The 19,003-nt window shown below is 45.9% G+C and overlaps 1 protein-coding gene across 3 annotated transcripts in view; it reads right to left on the bottom strand.

The window, feature by feature from the left end:
- The window catches only part of LOC136840613 (sedoheptulokinase-like), a 104,814-nt gene that overhangs the window by 65,490 nt on the left and 20,321 nt on the right, over positions 1–19,003 (bottom strand). For all 3 annotated transcript variants that reach the window (XM_067107317.1, XM_067107318.1, XM_067107319.1), the window contains exons 2-3: positions 5,937–6,091; positions 5,592–5,769 (exon numbers count right to left, since the gene is read on the bottom strand). In XM_067107317.1, coding sequence (XP_066963418.1) covers positions 5,592–5,769; positions 5,937–6,072 — 314 coding nt within the window. In that variant the 5' untranslated portion in view covers positions 6,073–6,091. The remainder of the gene's footprint in view (positions 1–5,591; positions 5,770–5,936; positions 6,092–19,003) is intronic.

Raw genomic sequence — 19,003 nt, 5'->3', positions numbered from 1 at the left:
GTATGTCTTCTCCCAGGTTTGGGGGAGAGCGACAGGACCTTCGTCTAGGAGCACCAATGGGACGAGTAGCCACCACCTCCACTTACACAACACTATCACTATTCACACCAGACACTTTATCCATCAAGACTTTTAGGGGCACCCCTACTTCTGCCACTGTATTAACCACTAAATTAATCTTCTGGTCGAACCATGATTCGAGGCTGGCAATGGGGTCAGGATTGGAAGCATGGGAAACAGGCACAGGAGTTTGTGGTAAAACAGTAGGAGGGCTGGGAGTAGGAGAAGTAGCAGGAACTGGTGATGAAGGAATAGCATTATTGTCTACAAGTCTAGGTAATGGGGTAGACTAAACTAGCTCTATTTTCAGCTCTAGAGGCTATCTTCCTCTTGCTATCCCTCCCAAGTTTGTCTAAATGAGACTTCAATACTTTCCACTTCTTGTCATCCCAGTCCTGACATTCTATGCAAAGATTTTCCCTATTGCATTCCTGCCCCCTATATTTGACACATTTTGAGTGAGAGTCATATGACGACTTAGTTAATCTAGTCCTACATCCATCGCTGCAATAGCGAATGCTTGAAGAGCTAGAGTCAGACATAATGAAAAAAGAAAAGCTACAAAAAATGTTAACTGAGAGCTAACAAAATAACTAAAGCTTGAAGGCCACAACCAAATTCAAATACTTCACCAAAGTCAGGAAAATACACCCAAAAAATGACGAAGAAGAATGCAGAAAACACCCGAAGTTAGTTGGGAGCCGGCAGAAAACAAATTGAATATCTTTGCTGTGTAGTTCCTCTTGTTCCTCAAAAGTGGGCAGGGCTTGTCAACTACACAAAAACAGTAGCGCGCTACCATGTATTTCAAATTTTTAGGCTGCCGTGGTTGAAAACCTATAGCTATGTAATTGCTTGGTAAGTTACTTATACGAAAACAGTAGTTAGTTAATATTGCCCTACGAAAAAATTCGATAATTAGTGAGTTTCCCGCAATAAATTTGGAGATAAGTTACACAGAAAATCTCATGATTAACTGAAGGCATGATTGCTGATCAATGATCTGGAGGGGACCCACTGTATCTGTACAAATGAGAAATTGCTCCAAGGATAGGGATAGGGCAACACCCGAGTATACAAGCTCTCACTTGGACTGGATGACCATCCTCTTCATACGGCAACCCATAAGCCTGCTTGATTGCTTCATGAAGCTAAAAAGAAAGTGTAATCTGGACAACTCCAGCCTGAAAGGTCATGCCCTTTTTAGACAGATCTGCAAGGCTCATACTGAACACACAAGCATCTCACCAGGATCCATAGCCCCAAAGAGAGGGAATTGAAAAAACCTTGACCTCAGGTTCTGTCTTCTCACCAAAAGCTCATAAACAAACTAAAACAAGAGAGATTACCCACCACTTAAATATTAGAAAAGATAGGAAAGGCTGTGCAACTCACTATCACCCTTCATAAAGCTAAGGCTTGCAGAAAAACAGCCCTGGGAGCAAGTTCTTGGACCAAGGCCACTAAAATGGGCTCATACAGCACTGAGTTAGGTTGCAAAGGACAATAGTCACATCTCACACCAAAGGCTGAAGCTCTTGTAGTGGGAAAGACTGTTCAAAGCGCGTCATGAGCTTTTAACCCTACTGAGGAAAGGACATTCAATCCCTTCTGGAGACCTGACTCAAGACAGAGCAATAACCTTTTACTGCAGGGCTTGAGAGGAGCTTGTCTTGATGAAGGTGGATGAGGAACTTCATGATATGCTAAAAAGTTCTAACCACTGAGAGATCAAATCTAAAACACCAGTCCCAGAAAATAGCACACTCTCTCTGGTACACAGCTGCTAAGGATTTTTGGAGAGAGCCAGACATCTGTGAGAAATGCTTCTCTGGCAGGAACCGCAGGATAACCTTTACCCTTATAGGTTGAGGGACTGCAGGGACTGGTGGTACCTCAGCATGTGTGGCTGACAAAGAAGAGAGGGCAACAAACAGTCTCTCAGGGTGTCTTGACTGGGAGGACTAACACACTGGGATACCTCTTGGCCTGGGGCCAACATGGAGACATCAGCATCATTTTGAGATCCATTGCTTAATACTTGTTGATCCCTTAGCATATCAGACTGAAAGCACGACAGGCATAAACACCCAGATTGCCTCTGGGGTGCTAAAAGGCATCTTCCATGGCAGTTCAGGGGTTTGGAATGGGAGATCTGAACACTAGTAGCTTTTCTGCTACATAATGATGTAAGGGCCATTCTTTCCCCACTACCTGCACTGGCAAATGAACTTGTCTGACAAAATGTTGCTATGACCCAGAATATATCTGGCTGACAGCTTGACAGCATAGATCAGAGCTTCCTAGATACATAAAATACCTCTTCTCCACTGCCACCTAAACTATACTCTTTGAAATGTGTGGACAGAAGTTCAAGACCAATCCTTTCCATAAAGCAAGACTACTCTTAGCAAAAACTTCTTGAAAGAAAGAGCATTGACACATGATCACATTTTTGTAGACAAAGATTGCCCACAGGTTTGCATTCTGATGCATGAGGAAAGTCAAAGCCTTTCCTCTTAACACTAACAACCTTTAAAAATTTGCCCTCTCATCTAAAGATGAGGCACTCGTGATGATGAACTCGGCAAACAAGTTCACCTAAAGGATATGCCTTAGTTCAGCCAGGAGGCAATGGCAATTGGCTTCATGGCTCCTGACTCTCCTGGGGAAGGATGTTCATTAATCTGATGACTGACAGGTCAACCCAAAAGGGATAGTCTCAGTATTCTGGTATGTAAAACTTCTACTGACACTTCAGAGGTGGGGAATTAGCCAAACTTGATCTGGTGGAGAACAGGAAACCTCCTGCCTACAGATTAGGCTGCTCATCTGCTCCAAAACATTGTAAACAAATGGAGACTATTGTAATCAGAGAATGGCCTCACCCTCAGAGAAAACCTGAAAGTCTTCTCTACTGATGAGATTGGTTCAATGAAGAAGCTGCAGTCACATACCTCAGATCACTATGCTCTAACTGTAAGAGCTCTGAAGGAAAAAGAGCCCTAGGTTCTACAGTATCATATCCCTAAAACACAAGCTGGATCTTCCCCCAAAGGAAAGGCAACATACATGTACCAGCCTACTCTGATGAATGTTCACTAATACATGGAAACAAATGATCAAACTTCCTGGTACAAATGGATGAACCTTGAACTAAAGTTTACTCATACTTTCCAGACCATGGTCAACCTTCCTAAAGTCTTCCTTGCGAATGGCTAAAGCCAAACTAGCCGAAGGCCAGGGAGAATGCTCACTAGCACTATGGTGCATGCTCTCGCACCAGATGTCCCAGACAGGTCAAGAGCATTCTGAGTCTCAGCACAATTATATACATGCATGTTTTCATGTATATAAGCAAGATCTGGGGATCATGCATGAGCAGGATGAGAAGGCAGCACCAACTCCTCTCTACACATTTCTGAAGAGGCCAAACAATGAGAGAAGAGTCTGGAGTAGTCCTTGCATCTCAAAAAAGACAGGGAGACAAGGGATCACAAGCACATGCAGAAGAACCCAGTATTTACCCTTCCTACAGCAAATGTCTCACACAGAAATGCCCAAACACTTCAGAGGAAGAGGAGGAAGAGTTCAGGAGGAGGGAGAAGGGCAAGATACCAATTTGCATTTCTTCACCTCACTTCTACCAAAAGTCTTACTCTCCTACTATGACAGAAGACATGGTAGGGACAGGAAAAAGAGAATTTAGGGTACCTCCCATTTTTCATACCAAGGGGTATCTCCCTCAAGTAATAATACAGTAACAGGAGGCTCAACAGTGTTGACCTCCTTACCAAGAAAACCAGTATGGTTATCAGCAGAGCCTTTAGCCAAAGCCAAATGGTCTAGAAATGTCAGAGTCACAAAGGAGGATCTCTAAGAATACCTACAGATGGCTACATCCTTTCAAGAGCTTTAGGCAAGCCATTATCCCTGGGGCAATAGACGAAGCAGGAGTAGTTGGTGGCAAACCATGATCGTATACTGAGATCTCACAGAGAGCTAACATGTATGCCTGGGTTATCACTGTTGAAGAGCCTGTACTGGGTCACTATCCCCCATGCGTGTACTTCTCTCGGACCAAATCAAACAGGCAAGGTGAGAGAAAAGACTGTGTGGCATGAAGGAGTGAGAAAGGTTCAGAGGTGTTATGAGCAGAGTATTATCGCTACTGATGACTCGTCAAATACTTCTTGGCCTTCCTTCACCACTTGCCAAACCTCTTCTGCTGTGAAGGGAACCACCCAGCACTACCCACCACACTCCCTGCAAGGTGAGTCAGTGCTGCAAATCCTACCAATGCAACAAAGAAAACTGGTGTGGTAAGTCAACAATAAAAGAGGGCATAAAGCAGTCACACACACAAAAGCTGACATCCCAAATATCTTTGCTGCTCAGCCATACTCTTATTAGCAACAAAAGTTGCACAAACACAGTCCATAATCTTCCAAAGAAATACTCAGATAACTTCAACTAGGCAGTCAGAGACAAGCACAGCAAGACATCTAATCTCAACAGCAGCAGAAGAAAAAGTAGTAGAATGCAGCAGGTGAGTAAGGGATTCCACCACACACCAACTTCACACCAATTAACCACCTTGCTATCTAGTTTCAGTGGCAGTTTCCAGCTTGCAATAAGGAATACTCCTACAAAAAAAGGCTCCATTTTGTATTTCCTTAGGAAGAAATATAGTGCCAATGGAACACATACAGTGCCAGCAAGAGCAGAGAGTGAACCCAGCACAGTGTTAGAGGACACAGTATTCAGAGCCTATTCTCCACAAGTCAGTTAAATATTACTTATTATGTCATTAACTGTTTAACCCCCTCAACTGCTGCCTCAAAGTTTGTAACTTACAAATGAGCATACAGTATCACTTCCTAATATGCAATACTTATCACTGCAAGTATTCATCTAAATTTGTTGAAATGAACAATTCCATACTCAATACAATACTGTCAACTATACAGTACTGTATGTGTATGGTGCTTTATAATTTTACCCTTGGGAAATTAATTTTTCATTAAAAACTATATCTTAACAGCAGCCAATCAACAGGAAATAGAGAAAATTGTGTAACAGCAAACCTTTTACACACAGATTTTAATACAGACTAGTAGTGTAATATATCTAAAGACATCCCAGAATTGTATATAACATAATATATCTCTTACAATATTCTAAAACTTGATAAGCTAAGTATTCAGTCCCATAAGCAAAAATAAAATTCTGAGTACAATCCATATAATGCTAATTTAAGTACATGACTCCAAATTAAAACCTACAAGACATTTTTATGTGAAAAATCTAGAACAAAAATTACAGTACAATACTGAATTAAAATCTTCAAAAGACATTACTGGAAAACACAGATACAACAAATAAGGCTGTAGCTGCAAACAATGATAAATTTCATTCTTTAAAACAATTTTGCTATCAATCAAAGTTGGTGCCATTTACCAGTTTCTAAAATGAAACACTTAATGTGAAATAGATATTCAGCAACACCAAAGCTCAACTCATAATCTCACCTATCATTTTCAGGTTTCTGTTCCCATGCATGTCCATGCTTCCATAACATACAACCATGCATCTGCCCACAGACACCAATTCTGATAACCTTACGCATCCCTTCTCGTGGCAGCCGAGAAATACACATCTGCAGCGCAGAAAGAATGCGGGGTACATCTTGCTTACTCCCTTCAGTCCCTGAAATTGAAATGACCATTGCTACATTCCAGTTACAAGTACAGAGTTATTCTAGAATGTCAAACATATCTTTTAACAGTATTTTCAACATCATTCACACCAAAACTGTGCCTACTGAAAGGTCTAAATTTCAAAAGAAATAAACAAAATGGTCTCTAAATACTCACCAAGCTCACTGGGTACATCAGAGCACGTATCTTTCTTCTGACTTGAGATCAGTTCTTTAGTATGGGCATCTACCAAGCAACACTTCACTGAAGTGGTCCCAATATCAATGCCAAGCACACATTCCCCGGTACCCATTCTAGATATAGTAATCAAGCTGAAACAAAAAATAAATATGATAGTTAAGTCTATATGTGCAAAAATTTTTAGTAGCCACCTTTTCTTGAAACCACTAAGATGTACCAGTAATTATCAATAATGCTGTATCAAAATTAAATGAGTGCATAAATATTTAAAAAAAAATATTCAAATGCTTCATAAAATTCCTACTGAAACCTTCAGGCATTCAATATACTTTAAAAACAAACGACTTCACTGGGTGGGGTGCTGCACGCCACTGAGGATGAGAGTTTGCACTTCACTTGCTTCTGGAACTGGAATATCGGTCTCTCCACTTACACCATTTATTATACAAACATTAAAGGCAAAATGACAAATTTATTCATCAATTTGTACTTTTCATAGCTAACAAACCTGTGGTTTTAACCTATGGATAATTCTTCTAGTACCAGCTGGAAAACGATAAAAATAACAAACAAGGGATTGGTGGTAACGAGGTAGGCTGATAGGCCTAGGTGGCAACCGTCAATTTCCTTTGTGCATGGAGCGAAGAAATGACACCTCAGTTTCTTCCATCCCAGGAAACTTGATTGAGGGGTGGCTAGAGGTGGGCCATATAAGCTAAGACCACAGGTTTGTTAGCTTTGAAAAATGATATTTTAATGATAAAATAAAGTTTGTTCATACTTACCTGGCAGGTATATATATAGCTGTAATCTCCGAAGTCCGACAGAATTTCAAAATTCGCGGCACACGCAGTGGCCGATTAGGTGGTTAGTACACATTCCCGCCGCTGGGAGGCAGGCATCAGGAACCATTCACATTTTCTATTCAGATTTTCTAAGGCCACTGTCTCCTGAGGGGAGGAGGGAGGGCAATAAGAATATATATATCTGCCAGGTAAGTATGAACAAACTTTATTTTATCATTAAAATATCATTTTGTTCATGAGACTTACCTGTCAGATATATATATAGCTGAATACCACCTTTGGAGGGGGGTAGAGACAGCCAAGAATTAGGGAAAACAAATTTAAAGGTAAAATTATTTTGGTTCCTTACCTGATAGCATAGCTGACTGCATGGTTACTGCCACCCTAGTCTGCTTCTGCTTTTCTAGAGACCCCAGCGAGGTAGTGACCTATAAAGCTGGCGACTGCTAGATGATCTGTCAACGGGGGCGTGACCACAATGTGACTAGATCATAGACCATACAACAAGGACAAAAGAGCATACCAACCACCTAACCAACATTAAGACATTAGTCTGCAATGGATTGGGAAGACTGTCTCCATCAATCGACCCAACAACCATAAAAACACAATTAAAAAACCCTTCCTAAGCAGGATTAAAGGATAGGAGCAGAGCTACACCCTGACCCCAAGGTTGTTGAAGCAGCAATGTATGGTCCCAGCGAAAAGCAATTTTCGTATGCTACCTTAACATCTCTCAAGTAGTGTGAGGCAAACACCGAATCGCTTCGCCAAAATGTGGCACTGAGAATGTCACTGAGTGCCATATTTTTCTGGAACGCCATGGAGGTAGCGACCGCCCTCACCTCGTGGGCGTTGACTCTCAACAACTTGAAGTTGAGTCGTCACAACAAGAATGTGCCTCCTTGATGACATTCCTAATGAAGAATGCCAGTGCATTCTTCGACTTGGGATTAACTGGCTGTCTCACAGAACACCATAAGTTATCCGAGGGACCACGAATGTCCTGAGTTCTTTTAAGGTAATACTTGAGAGCTCTAAAGTAAGTATATCTTAGTTTAACCAGACCACTGAGCTGATTAACAGCTCTCCTAGGGCTGGCCCGAAGGATTAGATTTATTTTTACGTGGCTAAGAACCAACTGGTTGTCCAGCAACGGGACCTAAAGGTATTGTGGAATCGAAACACATTATTTAATTAATTTCTATCACCAGAAACAAATTTCTCTCGTTCTTCACTGGCCGGTCGGAGATTCGAACTCGTGACCATCAGAGTGGTAGCTGAGAACGGAACCCGTTCACCCAGCGAAGAACTAAATAACAGGACATAGAACTCTCTCAGGTTCTTGTCCAATAGGGTCCGTCAAACCTTTAATTTCAAAAAATCTAGGCCAAGGATTAGAAGGCCTTTCGTTCTTAGCCAAGAACGTAGGGGTTAAAGAGCAGACGGCATTGTGTCCCTTGAAGCCCACATGACGGTTGATAGCCTGAACTTCGCTCACTCTCTTCGCCGTCGCCAGAGCAGTGAGGAAGACCGTCTTCCTAGTAACATCCCTAAAAGATGCAGATTGGAGAGGCTCAAAAGGACTGGACATTAAAAACTTGAGCACAACGTCCAAATTCCAAGTAGGAGGAATTGGCCGAGGAACCTTAGACGTCTCGAAAGACCTCAAGAGATCGTGGAGGTCCTTATTGTCAGACAAATCCAGACCTCTGTGTCTGAAAACAGAAGAAAGCATGCTCCGATAACCTTTGATTGTCGGAACTGCTAACTTGAGTTTTTCTCTCAAATAAAGGAGGAAATCAGCGATCTGGCTCACAGTGGTCGAGGAAGAGGAAATTCCCTTCTTGCTGCACCAACTTCTGAAGGTTGCCCACTTCGCTTGATAAACTCTGATAGAGGAAGCTCTTCTGGCTCTAGCGATGGCCCGTGCCACTCGGCCAGAAAACCCCCACTCTGACCAATTTTTCGATAGTCTGAATGCAGTCAGGTTCAGAGCGGGGAGGTTTTGATGATATCTCGCGAAGTGGGGTTGTCTGAGCAGATCTGCTTTCATAGGTAGGGTCCTCGGAACGTCTAACAACCAGACGAGAATCTCCGAGAACCAGTGGTTCGAAGGCCAAAACGGGGCGATGAGAGTCATCCTTGTTCCTTGTGAGGCCGAGAACTTGCGAATCACTTCTCCCAGAATCTTGAACGGGGGAAAGGCATATACGTCCATCCCCGTCCAATCCCAGAGAAGAGCATCTATCGCCACTGCCCCCGGGTCGAGTACAGGGGAGCAGTAGAGGGGGAGCCTCGCCGTTCTTGAGGTCGCGAAGAGATCCACGAGAGGGCGACCCCAAAGTTTCCAGAGATCTTGGCAAACCTCCTGATGAAGGGTCCATTCCGTCGGCAGAAGTTGATGGCGCCGACTGAGCAGGTCTGCTTGAACATTTTCGACCCCTGCAACAAATCTTGTGAGGATTGAAATGTTGCGAGCATGAGCCCAAAGGAGAATCTCTCTTGCAAGGCCGAACAGGGAACGAGAGTGTGTTCCGCCTTGTTTCTTGAGGTAAGCTAACGCCGTAGTGTTGTCCGAGTTCACTTGAACAACACGATCGGAAACTTGGACCTCGAAGAATTGGAGGGCTGAGAAGATCGCCGCCAACTCTTTGATGTTGATGTGCCAGGACACCTGTTCCCCTTTCCAGGTTCCTGACACTTCTTTTCCCCCAGTGTTGCCCCCAACCCGCTGATGATGCGTCGGAAAACAACACTAGGTCGGGGCTCAGAAGCTTGAGGGAGATCCCTTTTCCCAACTTCGCAGGATCGAGCCACCACTTCAGGCACTTCTTGATGGAAGGAAGGATCCTCAATTCCTCTTCCAAGTCTTCCTTGTTTTGCCAGTTCTCCAACAGAAAGAACTGAAGAGGCCTGAGATGCAGTCTTCCCAGAGAAACAAACTTCTCCAGCGAGGAAATGATCCCCAGCAGACTCATCCATTCCCTTACCGAGCATGTTTCCTTCTCCAAGAAGACCGAGACTTTTTCGTAACATTGAAACTGCCGTTCTTGCGATGGAGACGCTAGAAAAGCCGCTGAATTCATCTGAATCCCCAGATAAACAATGGACTGTGAGGGGATCAGCTGCGACTTTTCGCATTGACTAGAAGTCCCAGGGACTTCATGAGTTCCAGAGTTAACTGAAGGTCCTCCAGACACCTTTGTTTTTGACGACGCACGAATCAACCAGTCGTCCAGGTAAAGAGAGATGCTGACGCCCGAGAGGTGCAACCACATCGGGCAACGTTCTTCATAAGAAGCGTAAACACCCTCGGGCTGTGCTGAGTCCAAAGCAGAGAGCCCTGAACTGGTAAGTCTTGCCCCCAAGACAAACCGGAGATACTTCATCGAACGCGGATGAATAGGAACGTGGAAGTAGGCATCTTGGAGATCCAACGATACCTTCCAATCCCCGGGACGAAGGGCTCCTAATATTGACTGAGACATCTCCATCTTGAACTTGTCCTTCAGGACAAAGTCGTTCAGCCTGCTGACGTCCAAGACGGGTCTCCAACCTCCTGAATGCTTCGGGACTAGAAACAGTCTGTTGTAAAATTCCGGGGATTTTGTGTCTAAGACCTGCTCCACTGCTCTCTTCTCGATCATCTGTTCGAGAAGTTCGAACAGAATTTTCTGCTTGGCAGGATGGTAATGTGGAGACAGATCTCTGGGGGTTGGAGACAAAGGAGGAAGAGTCAGAAAAGGAATTAGGTAGCCTCTCTCTACTACTTGAAGGGACCAAGCGTCTGCCCCTCTCTCTCTCCAGGCTTGGGCAAAATGAAGAAGCCTGGCTCCTACTGGTGTCTGGAGGTGAAAGGAGTCACTTGCCACCTCTCTTGGAGGCGACTTTGCCTCTAGGGAAACCTCTCCCTCGAGGCGCGGGTTTCGAGAAGCTCCCCATGGAAGCTCCTCCACGAAAGGGCTGCTTCTTCTTAGCCTGTTGTGGAAAAGAAGAGGACGATGATGGAGCTGAAGGATGCTTAGAAGACCTGGAAAGGAGGTCTTGAGTCGCCTTCTCTTGAAGGCTGGCAGCAATATCTTTAACCAAGGTCTGGGGAAAGAGATGGCTTGAGAAAGGAGCGAACTGTAGCTCTCCCTTCTGTGTAGGGGAAACCGACGGCCCTGTCCATGCACCGCAGTACACTGGACAGCTCCCCCAGACTAATGGAACTTGGGCTAGTAGCCTTTGTGTGCAAAACTCCCAGACACCAGTCCAAGAAGTTAAAGACTTCCACAGTCCTGAAGAGTCCTTTAAGATGGTGGTCTATTTCCGTAAGAGTCCAAGAACCCTTAGAAGAGGACAAATGAGATCTTCTGGAGGCGTCAACAAGACTCGCAAAGTCTCCTTGAGAAGTCGAGGGAACTGTCAAGCCAATATCTTCACCTGTCTCATACCACATGCCTGCTTTGCCGGACAAACGTGAAGGAGGCAAAGCGAAAGAAGACTTTCCTTGGTTTTTTCTCGTAGCCATCCAGTCCTAAACCTTCTTGAAAGCCCTCTTGGTAGAGAAGGACTTCTTCATCTTAAGAAAACCAGGAGTTCTTCTCGCTTGAGACGAAGCCAACTGTGAAGGGGGAGAGCGAGGAGCTAAAGCTTGAAAAGTATCAGGAAAAAGATCCTTAAACAAAACAGTCAGAGTTTGATAATCAGTAGAAGAAGAAGCTTGTTTCTCTTCGTCCGAAGGCTCTGACGGAAGGGGTTCTTCTTCCTCCGCTGGAGGGTCAAGAGAGCGAGGAGGAAGGAGACCCGACTCGCCGATACGTAAGCGGGACCTGTCGTATTTAGAAGAAGTCGTGGCTAAATCCTGAAGAACGACAGAAGTCGAAGCGGGAAGTTGAGCATCAAGAAGCACTGCATGCGTGGTGTCAACGAAAGAAGGGCGTGAAGATATAACGCGAGGAGCGGCGAGAGCGTCCTGGCAGGAGCGCGCAGCTCCAAGACTGATACGGAAAGAGCTTCACGTTGTGGCGCGCGCGAAGCGTCCTGGTTGAGAGCGCGCCAAGACTCAAGGCGAGGCGCGCGAGAAGCGTGAGAAGCGCGAGACACGCGCTCCTGGCGCGTATCGAGAGAAACGTCCAACTCTTCAAATCGGGGAAGACGAGAAGGAAGCTTCTTTATACCTTCTTTAGGTGAAAGACGAGAAGCTTCATGCGATCTAGCAGACGAAGACGACGAAGCAGGAGACGAAGGAGAAGGCCTGGACTTCTTAACAGGCAGATGCAGATCTGCGGGCACGACGAGGCCTGTCCTTTCTACGGTCCATGAGAGTATCCAGCTGCTGTTGCAAGCCCAACAAAATCTGACGTGTTGGAGAAACAGCTCTCTCGGGAGAAGGGCTGAACCTGCGAGAAGGAGAGGGGAGAAGGGACGTCTTCTTCTTTCTCACCGGTGAATAAGCAACAGCCCTTGCCTTAGCGCGACTGGGGGGTCGAGCAGCGTCATCATCCGTTGCACAACGAAACTTCTTCCGATGAGGAACATCCCCGAAACTTTCAGGGGAAGAGCACAAAACGTCTAGAGGAAGAGGACGTGAAGCGTCCTCTCCTCTCAAGCTTCTCTTAAGAGGGCGAGAGTCCAACCGAGAGCTCCAACCCCTACGTGGGGAGGACGTGTCGGAGGACGAGAAGCAATCCTTATGGATACGTGCCAGTGCACGATCCTTAGCAGCCTGGGTAGGGTCATCAGGACCTGCCGAAGGGACGTCAGATCGGTGGGAAGTCCCCGTAACCTTCATGCGGCTTTTGACATGCCCCCTCCCTGTATCCTGGGAGTTCGGCAGAGGTCCAGGCCTAGAAGCATTATAGGGCCGATCTGACGCCCCCTCCACAACACTAGGGGCATTAACACAAACAACACTTTGCGCTTGCAGGGCATTCACTTTGTTTTCAAGAGCGCGAATTGACTCTAAAACGAGAGCCAAGGTATTATTCTCTGTAGCAACAACTTCCGGGCCCGAAGGCAACACTACCGGGTTAGGACTAAAAACTACAAGGTTACTAACATGAGAAATCCCTGACTGTCCGTCTACAGAAGCACTCCTGGAGGAAGACCTCCTCAACCTATCACGCTCCAATTTTCGCATATAGGATTCATACTTCTTCCACTCCCCTTCAGATAATCCCTCACATTCATTACAACAATTATCCATAGAACATTCCATACCCCTGCATTTAAAACACAAAGTGTGAGGATCTACAGAAGCCTTCGATAGCCTCACCTTACAATCACCCAAGCTACAGACACGATAGCTAGAGGAAGACGTCTTATTTAAAGAAAAGTCAAAAGCAAAATCAAAAACGGTCCAGAAAAGCGTATGCCAAGTCACAGATCCAAGTCGAAACCAAAAAACAACCAAAATACTTAAGTGACAACAAATTTCGAAATCCAAATGGCGGGGGAACTGACAACAGGTGTTGACAGTCCGGCGACAGAGAAAATCTGAATAGAAAATGGGAATGGTTCCTGATGCCCGCCTCCCAGCGGCGGGAATGTGTACTAACCACCTAATCGGCCACTGCGTGTGCCGCGAATTTTGAAATTCTGTCGGACTTCGGAGATTACAGCTATATATATATCTGACAGGTAAGTCTCACGAACAAAATACAAATTGATTAATAAATTTGTCATTTGTTCATATGCAGAACAAACCCGGGTCTTAACTTATGGATAGACTCACTTTTGGAGGGAGGGAAGTCTTCCTGGCTTATAGAAGCCTATGGAAGGGAACCAAAACCTCTGACATAATAAATAAGTGATTATTTATCAGTCAGACTTCTGGGAATCCGTACAATATGATGAGACAATGTAGGAGGAAGTTGAAGAACTATATCTGTAGATAACAAACCTTCATGGCTACCAATAGTTTGCTATCAATCCTCTCTCCCCTTGCTAGAGAAAGGAGGGACTTGCTTTTGCCAAAGTTTTACATTCGTGTAAGAATAAGCAAAATTTAACAAAAAAAAGCTGCAGTCTCACCTGTATCAGACCCAATCCAGCACATAATTGGATGATTTCTTTGCCCACTGGGTAAAGGAGAAAAGAAAGGAAACTGATAGAGCCCAGCCATCCCATTCATTCTCACTTTCATACCATCATCTTAGGAAAGATACAAACTTTCCTGTTAGGGGCACTGGATGAGTTAAACAACCCACTTAGCAGCCACCACCAGACCCAAGGAAAACGTGTCCAAGGACCTGTGGGCAATGTCCTGCAGATAGAATGAAGTGAAGGTGGTTTGACGAAGCCAAGTGTCAGCCTTCAAAATCCTTTGAACAGACAAGTTCTTTTTAAAAGGCAAAGAAGGGCCTAGCCCCCCCTAACATCATGTGCTCTTGCCTGCACTGTGTTAGGATTGAAGCATGAAATCGAACCATAAGCATGTCTGATAGTCTCACACAGCCAAAAGGAGATTGTATTCTTGGGCAGCCAGTGCTAAGGAGAAGTCTTCGGCACCCTGGTCGGTGATGGTGAGTCTTTTTCAGGTAGCAGCATAGTGCTCTGACAGGGCAAAGGAGCAATTTGTCTGGATCAGTATCAAAAGAGTCATTAAGAGATGGAATTGAGAAGGAACCAAATCTGTCATCATGATGAGAGTGGTTTTGAGTCTTAGCCAAATTCCTGGACAAATTTGAAGGCTTTGCCTGACATCATAGGATCGGCCATGGAGTTCACCAACTTGCTTCAAGGAGGCTAGAGCCAGCAGGAAAACCGTCTTGAGAGTCAGGGTCCTATCTGACGCACGACGCAGAGGCTCAAATGGGGCATAGGTGAGGCTGCCCAGTACCAAAGTCAGGTCCTAACTAGGTGGTCTAAGCTCTTCTGGAGGACAAGACTGCTCAAAGCTCTTGAGAAGCATTGAGATCTCCCATAAAGAAGAAAGATCAACATCCTTCATTTGTAAAACTGCACTCAAGGCACTGTAGCCCTTGATGGAAGACATGGAAAGTTGTTTTTCTCTGCAGAGAAAACGAAGAAATCTGCTATTTGCTGAACGGAAGCTCCGACCAGAGAGAGACCCCATTGATGACACCAACCACAGTAAACGGCCCACTTGCCTTGGTACACAGCTGAGGAAGATCTTCTGAGATAGCCAGACCTCTCTGATGCTGCTCTGCGAGAAAGCCTCTCGCTCGGAGGAGACACTGGATAGTCTCCAGCCATGAAGAGACGAGGACTTTACTAGTGGTGGAATCTCTGGAAGTGGGGTTGACACAGAAGGTTGCGCCACACAGGAATCTCTCTCGGAGCTTCTGACAGCAGGGTTAGGAGATCGGGGAACCATTCTGCGTGGGGCCACATGGAAGCAACTAGGGTCATTCTGAGGTTCTGAGAGGCCATTACCTCGTTCAGAACTTGACGGATTAGGCAAAATGGAGATTGTCCCAGGAGTGTTGCAGGGTGCCCTCCGCCACTGCAAATGGATCTGGAACAACAGAACAGAAGACCTCTAGTTTTCTGTTGAACCTCGTTGCAAACAGATCTATTGAGGGTCTTCCCCACAGATGAAAGAGCCTGTTTGCAATGTCCTGGTACAGAGACCACTCTGTCCCTATGACCTGACTCCGATGACTCAGATTGTCCACCACTATGTTCCTCCTGCCCAGGATATACCTGGCAGAGAGATCTATTGAATAATCTATTGCCCACTGATGAAGGAGCACTGTCGGAGTGTAGTTGGCATGACACCAGCCCATCCTGCTTGTTTACATAGGCCACCACCGTGGTATTGTCTGACATGAGCACCATGCAGTGCCCCACTACCCTCTCCTGAAATTGCTGAAGAGCTAGGAAGGCAGCCTTGAGCTCCAGCATGCTGATGTGAAACTGCCTCTCTTGTGGAGTCCACACCCTGGATGTTACACGACCTTCCAAATGTGCTCCCCAATCCTTGCACAAGGCATCTGAGAACAGGAGGATCTCTGGAGGAGGAGAATGAAGGAGAACCCCTACAGCCAAGTTCCTGTCATCCAACTACCACGACAGGTCCTATCTTACTTCCTGCGACAGCGGAACTAGAAAATGAGGAGGATCCCTTGCAGGGGACCAAAACTCTTTCAGCTTCCACTGCAGACACTGAAGGTGTAGACAGACATGAAGAACCAACTTCTCTAGGGAGGCTAACAGACCCAGCATCACTTGCCACTGACAAGCTGGCTGGAACTGCTCCAAGAGGAGGGGCCAAGCTACAGCCTTGAACTTTTCCATTCTCTGCTCAGATGGGAAAACCCTCGACGAGACTGACTGAGGACGAGATGCGACTTCTCCAAATTGACCATGATGCCCAAGTTGCAACGAAACTGAAGACAGTCCCTGTCTTGGATTAACTTTCCCCGAGACTCACCAAGACCAGCTACAGTAGTCGTCAGGGTATCTAAGAAGGCAAATTCCCCAGGAGTGGGCCCTTGACAAAACCATGGTGAATACTCTCATGAAAACTTGAGGGGCTGTTGAGAGGCCAAAGCACAAGACTGAACTGGAAAACTGACTCCCCCCGGCTGAAGCAGAGAAACTTCCTGGAGGAAGGATGAATCAGAATCTGGAAGTACGCATCCCTCAGGTCTATTGAAAGCAGAATGTTGTTCTCCCCGATAGCTGTTAACACCGTTCGAGGAGTCTCCATCCTGAATTGGGTTTTCTTGATGTAGAGGTCCAGGGTTGACAGGTCTATCACTGGCTGCCAATCACCTGTTGCCTTGGGAATGAGAAAGACCCAACTGTAAAAACCTGGAGATGGATGCTTTACCATTTCCACTGCTCCTTTCTCCATCATCTTCACCACTTTACCTTGAAGAGCTTGATGTTTCAATGAGCCGAGAGCATATGTCAGGTGAAGAAGAGGCTGAATGGAAAGAGGAGGAGGAAAGCTCAAGGGTAGTAGGTACCCTACCCAAAGGACGTCTACTACCCATTCTTCTGCCCCGAAGGCCTGCCAGGCAGCCCCCCCATTGACGACTTGTGGGGAGGGGCGCCTACTCTATCGCTTGGAACCTCTCGTCTTACCTCTAGAGCCTCTTGCTGGCTTAAAGGAATGGGCATGAAAGGGACGCTGGTGGGAGCTCTTGCTGGTTGCTGCAGCAGGAACCTGCCCAGACCTGCTGGATGAAGAGGCAACTGCAGTCTACTTGGGCAGAGCCAAGGACCTGGGTTTCGAGATACCAGGACGAGGGGGACTAGCAGACTTAGAGATGGGTTGATGAACCAGCCAATCATTATTATCAGCTCGCTGTCTATCTATGGCCAAGTCCAACTAATCCTTAGGGAAAAGAGAAGTGTTGAGGATGTCACCATTTCTCAGGGCTGTCATGGAATCAAACTAATGAATCTGGATACCTTGGAAAGTGTGGCATTCCTTCTCTTCACCAAAATATTTACCCAAATAGTCGCAGTTAAATGAGCCAAATACGAAATGGCTTTACCGCCCAACTACAAAAGCTTAAGGTAGGAATCATTACCTTCGGAATCACCAAGAGCAGAGAACGAAATCTTAACCATCACTGTCGACCACAAGTCTAACCAAGAATTTGCTTGGAAGGCAGAAGAGGCAGACAACTCCAAAGAGGCAGCTTCCTGAGAGGTGAAGGAAGGACCCTCTGCCCGAATCTGGTCTAGGGAAACTCCAGGAGCCAATCGAGTCACATCTGCATCCAGCTGTCGAGGTAGAAGTCCAACATTAGGTGTAATGTAGAAATGCCAATGCCAAGGGAAAGGAGTAGGAAGAAGCTTGAACGTTCTGCCAGGACACAAGGAATTGTCCCATCCAGAGACAATAGAATTTACATGACTAAGGATATAATCCATATGCTTAGAACAAGGAAGTCCAATGGAAGCCTTCGATTCTTCTCTCGGTCCAAGGAGAGCTTCTATTCCCGTGGGAAAATCTAGTGAACCTGTCATGTCCTCTTGCACAAGATTGTTATACTTGCAGATTAACCCAACCACCTCTCCATAAGTAGTAAAAAATTCCTGGTTCTCTTCTTCTTCCACCTCCTGTCCCTGGGAGTCCCTACCTGATCTGTCGACGAACTCAGAAGAATCCAAAATATTCTTGGCTAAGACTAGAGCGTAGGCCCTTTCCGGACCTAAAACCTTCTTTGGAGAATGAACACCTGCGGATGTCAAGGGGAAACTATTTTGAGTTACATTCCTCTTGATAGAAAGGGAGACCGATACACCACGCAAAAACTCAGTGGAAGGACGTGGGTCGACGCATGGACGTGAGTAACCGAACGATTATAAGCCACTGGCCTAGTAAGGTGAACATCGTCTGCTCTGGAGGGATGAGAACGAGGAGATGGACGAAAACCTACGCATGGACGTGTAGGGCTGACACCACGCTCCTTACCAGCAAACTGTAAAGGAACTGGAGTAGGATCACGGCCGCGTTCTGTAACACGGATGTGTTCTTCTGTATGGGCACGGTCGTGCTCAGGAACATGAGCGTGATCTTCCACACGAGCGTGTCCAACCACCTGGAGGCAGGAGCAGGAGCGCCCACTACGTATTTCATCAGGAGAATGAGAGGAACATCTAGGCCGGACAACAAGGCTCCTGGTAGGCCAAATCTCAGAACATGAGCTCCGGACATCCTTAGAAGAATGTGGACTTGAAGGATGACGTGGTGCAGGACAAGATTTCTTAACGGTTGCAAAATCATCCTTCCTATGAACTTTGGCAGAGGGAGGAACAACTGCTGACTTCTTCAAATTGCATAAATCCTCGACATCAGAAACATGGACGTAAGGCGAGGGAGAAGCACGGCTGTGGTCCTTCCTACGAACTTTGGCAGAGGGAGGAACAACAGCAGATGACTTCTTCAACTTGCATAAATCATCGACATCAGAAACAAGGATGTCAGGAGAGGGAGAAGCACAGCTGTGTTCCGGAGCAGACGAAGAAATGATAGGCCTGAGACTCTTCCTACTAGGGGAAGAGACAAAGTCTCTAATTCACCACCGCTTGATAGGAACAGGGAAAGAGGAAGAAGATGAAGAAGGAGATGGCGTCCTACGACATTTCACTTGCACAGTACCTCCATAACTCTTGCATATTCAATCACCACCACCTGAACCAATGAGGTTGGAGCAGGAGGAGGCAGGACGACATGCTTGGATGAGAGCGGAGAAGCCAGCTGGGAAGACAAAACAGCTGATGAACTGAGCATAGGATGTGGGGGAGCTGCTGGGATGGGGACTG

The sequence above is a fragment of the Macrobrachium rosenbergii genome, chromosome 8, assembly GCF_040412425.1.
Source record: "Macrobrachium rosenbergii isolate ZJJX-2024 chromosome 8, ASM4041242v1, whole genome shotgun sequence".
NCBI classification, from domain to species: Eukaryota; Metazoa; Arthropoda; class Malacostraca; order Decapoda; family Palaemonidae; genus Macrobrachium; species Macrobrachium rosenbergii.
This window is presented reverse-complemented; position numbering and strand designations above follow the sequence as displayed.